Source organism: Sinocyclocheilus rhinocerous, unplaced genomic scaffold (assembly GCF_001515625.1).
Source record: "Sinocyclocheilus rhinocerous isolate Xijiao unplaced genomic scaffold, SAMN03320098_v1.1 scaffold13238, whole genome shotgun sequence".
Lineage (NCBI taxonomy): Eukaryota > Metazoa > Chordata > Actinopteri > Cypriniformes > Cyprinidae > Sinocyclocheilus > Sinocyclocheilus rhinocerous.
In genome coordinates, this window is record NW_015627643.1 from 2083 (window position 1) to 7265 (window position 5183).

The following is a 5183-nucleotide window of genomic DNA, read 5'->3' on the forward strand; positions in this document are numbered from 1 at the left end:
TTTTTTTTTTTTTTTTAAGTTGAGGCAATAAAACAGACTCTTAATTTTGCTGAAAAATTGCATTTCACTGCTTAATGACAGCTACAGATGCACAAATACAATGATGAAAATTCATGTATGTCACAAAGTTTTTCACTGAGGAGTTATGTGAATATAGTGTTTTATACTGTACACCAAGTGTTCTCTTTTGACGTTTGGGACATTTAAAAAAAAAAATTTTCTGTATATTTCAATACTCTAGATTTCTGTGTCAGTACTCTTCAGTCCTACATATTTCTTCTCTTTCTACCACCTTCACTCTTCTTCTCACCTCTTCTTCTGCTTTTTCCACCTCTGCTGACTTTACCACCTTTCACTCTTCCCTCCATTTCTTCCCCTTCTCATTCTTCTTCTTTCTCCACTTTCCATTAATGTTTGCTTGCATTGGGAATTTACAGTTGACCTCCCTAAACTTAACTAAAATTTGAATTGCTGTGTTAACAGTTTAGTGCATTTCTTTCCTGTGCTGTGTGTATTTCTAACACAACAGATTTCAATTTAATGCGCAATTACGAATATGACAAATACAAAGAATGGTTTGTTGTGTTAGGAGAAACGTGATTTAGGAGAAAGGAGGATTGGTTAGGAGAAACCAATAATTTATTCTTTTTTTTTTTTTTTGGTTGGTTAAAACTAGAGATATTTCTGTGCAGTGTTTTGAGAAACTGATGTATGTATGTATGTATGTATGAATGAATGAATGAATGAATTAAGCATTTATATAGCGTTTTATTGTGTATTGTTGTACACCCAAAGCACTTTACAATCATGTGGGGGATCTCTATGTAATTTGGAATGTGATTGAAATGAATAAAATCTTACTATATCTGTTTACGTTTTTAGCTGAATGTGTTGTTTAGAGAGCATTGAACAGTTTGGAGAAAGGTATAAAATCAATTGGAAAAACAAAACTGCACAGCACCTCTTCAAACTGTTAGTGAAACCATTGGTTATTTTTCTTTATTATTTTATTAATGTCTTATTCACAAATAAAGGCCATGCCAAAACCATGAATGTTGAAGAATTCATATATTGAATAGTATGTTAGGGATTAATAGTGAGAGGATGAAGGGGAAATAGGATGATAGTCAGTTTGATCTGGGCGTCTAGTGTTAGTGGCCCGGAGAGACTCAGGGTGTGGGTATCATCTCTGTTATATGTAGGCCAAGCAATTAAGACCCCCTGATGCAATCTGGAAGGGAAGAGAAGAAGGGATGGGAAGGATGGTTGAATGGATGAGAGGGAGGTGAAGGGTGGGTTCGGGAAAACGAGACAAACAGTTCTGTAAGGAGCGGCCTAATATAAGTACATTTTTGGGAATTTAGGTGATTAGTTGAGGCCTGGCCCAAACCTTAGTTAACTAGTTAACTTACTTTATTATCACTATTATCATCACTATTTTATACACTATTTCAACAATTTCAAGAGAAACTTAGCCTTCCAGTAGCTCAAACAGAAGAGCATGGTGCCAACAATGACAGAGTCAAGGGTTTGATTCGCAGGGAAAGCAAGAACTGATAATATTTGTTCCTTGAATGCAATATGTCAACTTTTGATAAAAGCGGCTGCCAAAAGCATACATCTAGATATTGGCACCAATATTTCTGTAGGTCATTCTAAAATATCATGTTGTTTTTGATCCTCTGGTCTATTCTATTCTCGTCTGTTCCTCTGTCTTCCAACACATATAGCCATCTGTCTGCTGTTTTATGGACAGCCCCATCTAATAGGCTTTTAAGGGGAAAAGTCTTTAGAACAGTTATATAGATGACAACACAATATAAAATCACAAGTGAAATCAAAATAGAGAATCTTTATTTGGAGTGTATTTCAGAAAACGTACAAGTAGTACTTGTAAAATTGACTTCAAATTGATTAAAATGACAGGAAATTTCAAAATGTGAAAACAATTTCTACCTTATTTTCAAGCACACAGTACCACAATTTTTAAGGATGCCATAACATTTGTTGAAAAAGACTTGAATTGATCCAGCAATGAGGAAGACAATAAGAGCTCAACCAGAGAGTAACTAACAGATAAAATTATTCAAATGAAAAGTCCAAAATCACTCTGGATGAGCTGAAAATGTGATGTATTAGCAAAAAGATCATCTATCATTTAAAGCCTTTTAGACATCTGTATGTAAGTGTATATGGTGTTACATTTCAAACAAAGATGTTGCCTCATTGGTGCATTATTAGAAATATCAGGCAATATTAATGTTGTTAAAGATTATATTGAAATTGAAGTGTCTATGAATCTATTTCTATATAACATCTAAGATGTTTCCTGTCACCTCATGTGATGAGTGACAAAATGATGCTCAGAATTACTGTTTTAAATTTAATTGGAGCCAAATGAAACTGGCTGTATTTGCAGGACCTGTTACACACTATATACAATTTCTTTTCAAAGTTTGCTTCCATATCTGGGATGTCAGTTGCAGTTGTTTCCTTTAATCAGGAAGAAAGTTCCAGCAGCGACTCCCAGCAGCCCCAGAGACAGACCCACTCCACAAAACACAGCTGGACCAACACCAGGCACAGCAACGTCCACTTCTAAGATACACACAGATACAGACATTTTGTTTATGCATTTTTAATAATGTAGACTTTATTAATGTTATATCTCCACAATGTAAAGTGTTTCGTATGTATATTTTAGGCTGCTACTCTTATCTTTCACATCAATAATCAATTTTATTTGAATATATACATATTTGTATTTATTATTTAAAGAAAACAATTGGGAAAAATAAATAAAAGAAATCTGTAAGTCTATAAGTGATTCTATAAAACCACACACTCACCCCATGTTTTGGTCTGAGGTTGATCGAGAGCTACGTGGTTCACAGTGCAGCTGTAAATGTCTCCCTCATCAGGTGTGAACGGCAGACTGGAGAAGATGTTGTAAGTGCCGTCATCATTTGTGCGATACTGACTTAGACTGTCTTCTTTTAAAGCCTCATTGTTTTTAGTCCATGAGACTCTGACAGGTGGAGGAAAGAATCCACTCACATGACAGATGAGGGTGTTTTCAACATTCAGCTGCACATCCTCCTCAGCATAGATGGAAGTCTGAGGTTTGTCTGATAACACAGGCAAAGACATGGATGCTGTTATTATTTCAAGCATTTGAGATACAATTTGTTTAAACCAAATTTAGAATTAAACCATTTGTTTAAACCAAATTGTTACAGTTGTTACACACAATTGAATAAATATAATTAAAATGCATATCCTACCCATTTTCTCTTGTGGATTTTTATAAGCTTTGATAGCTACGGCTAAGTTTGCTTTGCAAACTTGCATATTAGTTAAGCCTTGCTCATAAAATCCAGGATAGCCGATGGGATCTGAAAAGTCAGGTAGAGTAGCTACTGCTACTTCTTTAATGAAGTCTGCATGGTACAATTCCTCTCCATCCAATCCAAACATATATTCTTTCTCTGTATCAGAGCATCCCATTAAATTGAAATCTTCATGCACAACTAAAACAGAAAAAAAAATTATTAGCTCAATATAACAGTACATTATCAGTCTAGACAAACTACATGAGAAATTTAAATATAGTTTGAATATGATGTATTTATACCATTGATTTTGCATGATTTTTGACAATAATTGCTCAATTTTTATTAATTAAAATTACAGAAGCATAAACTGCTCACAATTTTTGAAATGAGATTTTTCTATCTCAGCCTTGTCTGATTACAGAATATTATGATATTATTTTAAAAAATCAAATATTAATACAAAACAAATATTTTCATGGCAATGATTTAACCTTTCAGGACGTATGTTACATATCAGAATTCCTTGAATATAGTTTAAGATTATGAAAATGGTGTCTTTTAACAAATGATTAGTGATAATCCACTGACTTACCTTTGTTCTCAGAAGAAACAAGTGCAGCAAGCATGAACAAAAATACATAGAGCTCCATCTTTCTCAGAGCTAAATGGGACAAACACTACACAAACTCTTTTTTGTTTGATGATAGCAGGTCTTTACTCCGCCTCATGGCTCATGTAGCAGCCTCATAATCCTCAACCAATCAAAATCATCCCACAGTCTGATATTCTTGTATCTTGGCAAAACTTTTTTTTTCCATTTTCACATTTACACAAGTTTGTTCAATTTATGAACAACCAGCTACCACACATAGTTTACTTTATATGTATGACTTTTCAATATATAGTTGTATTTATTTTGTTTTGTATTGTTTTGTAATTTGCTTGATAGTATACATGCAAATGTACATTTTACACAAACAGTATGCAGTAATCATGGATTACTTTTGAGTACAAAAACATTGTAAAGAACCTGACGTGTGCATACTTGTGTGTGTGAGAAGAGAGATGAGACCTCAAAATAAATAAGACCTAAAAATGTCCAGGATTTGTTTGAAACAATACTAATCTGCATTGAGTTTGCATGTTCTCTGTGGGTTTTCTCTGGGTGCTCTGGTTTCCCCCACGATACAATGACTTACAGGACAGGTGAATTGGAGACTCAATATTGCCTGTAGGTGTGTGAATGAGTATGTTATGAACTGGCCATCTGTCTGAGATGCTGGGATAGGCTCCAGCATCTCCTTGACTGTACATAGGACAAGATGTTTGGAGAATAGATAAATGAGCTAACATCAACTCTAACTACAATCGTTTTTTTTTTAGGAACCTCTACACATGTTCAATCTGCAACATCATTTTAATGTAATCACCATAAATCACAGCAAGTAAAAGTATAACAATTTTACATTTACTGCAAGTTTCGCTTTTGTGATTTTAGTTTTAAGAAAGTTTTCTTGTACCTTAGCTACCACAAAACCAATATTTTTCAGCAAAACCATTGGACAACACTGTAAGCCTCTAGGAAAACCTGAAATTATGTAAAGCTGCCACAGACCTTATTCACAAAAGCACCATCTTTGATTTAGATTTTTGACATTTCTTCAGTGCGTTGTACTGGTAATGAATGTGTTTGTAGATTTTTACTGCTGATGAAACACTGCAAAAAAAAATTAAATTTCAGTAGACAAAAAACTCCAGACAACTTGAGCTGTTGAAAATGATAAATGATCTAGGAGCTTTATACAGCTTTTTACAGTGGACTCCATTAAAAACACAGTAAGTCTATCC

The 5183-nt window shown here is 34.0% G+C and overlaps 1 protein-coding gene across 1 annotated transcript; it reads right to left on the reverse strand.

Moving 5' to 3' along the window:
• Nucleotides 1-1966: 1966 nt before the first annotated feature.
• Nucleotides 1967-4031, reverse strand: LOC107733264 (mamu class II histocompatibility antigen, DR alpha chain-like). Its single transcript, XM_016544836.1, has 4 exons — nt 3928-4031; nt 3285-3530; nt 2850-3128; nt 1967-2598 (listed from the first exon to the last, which is right to left on the reverse strand). The coding sequence occupies exons 1-4, from the start codon at nt 3983-3985 to the stop codon at nt 2477-2479; spliced, it is 705 nt and encodes a 234-aa protein (XP_016400322.1). The 5' UTR covers nt 3986-4031; the 3' UTR covers nt 1967-2476.
• Between the last annotated feature and the right edge of the window lie 1152 nt (nt 4032-5183).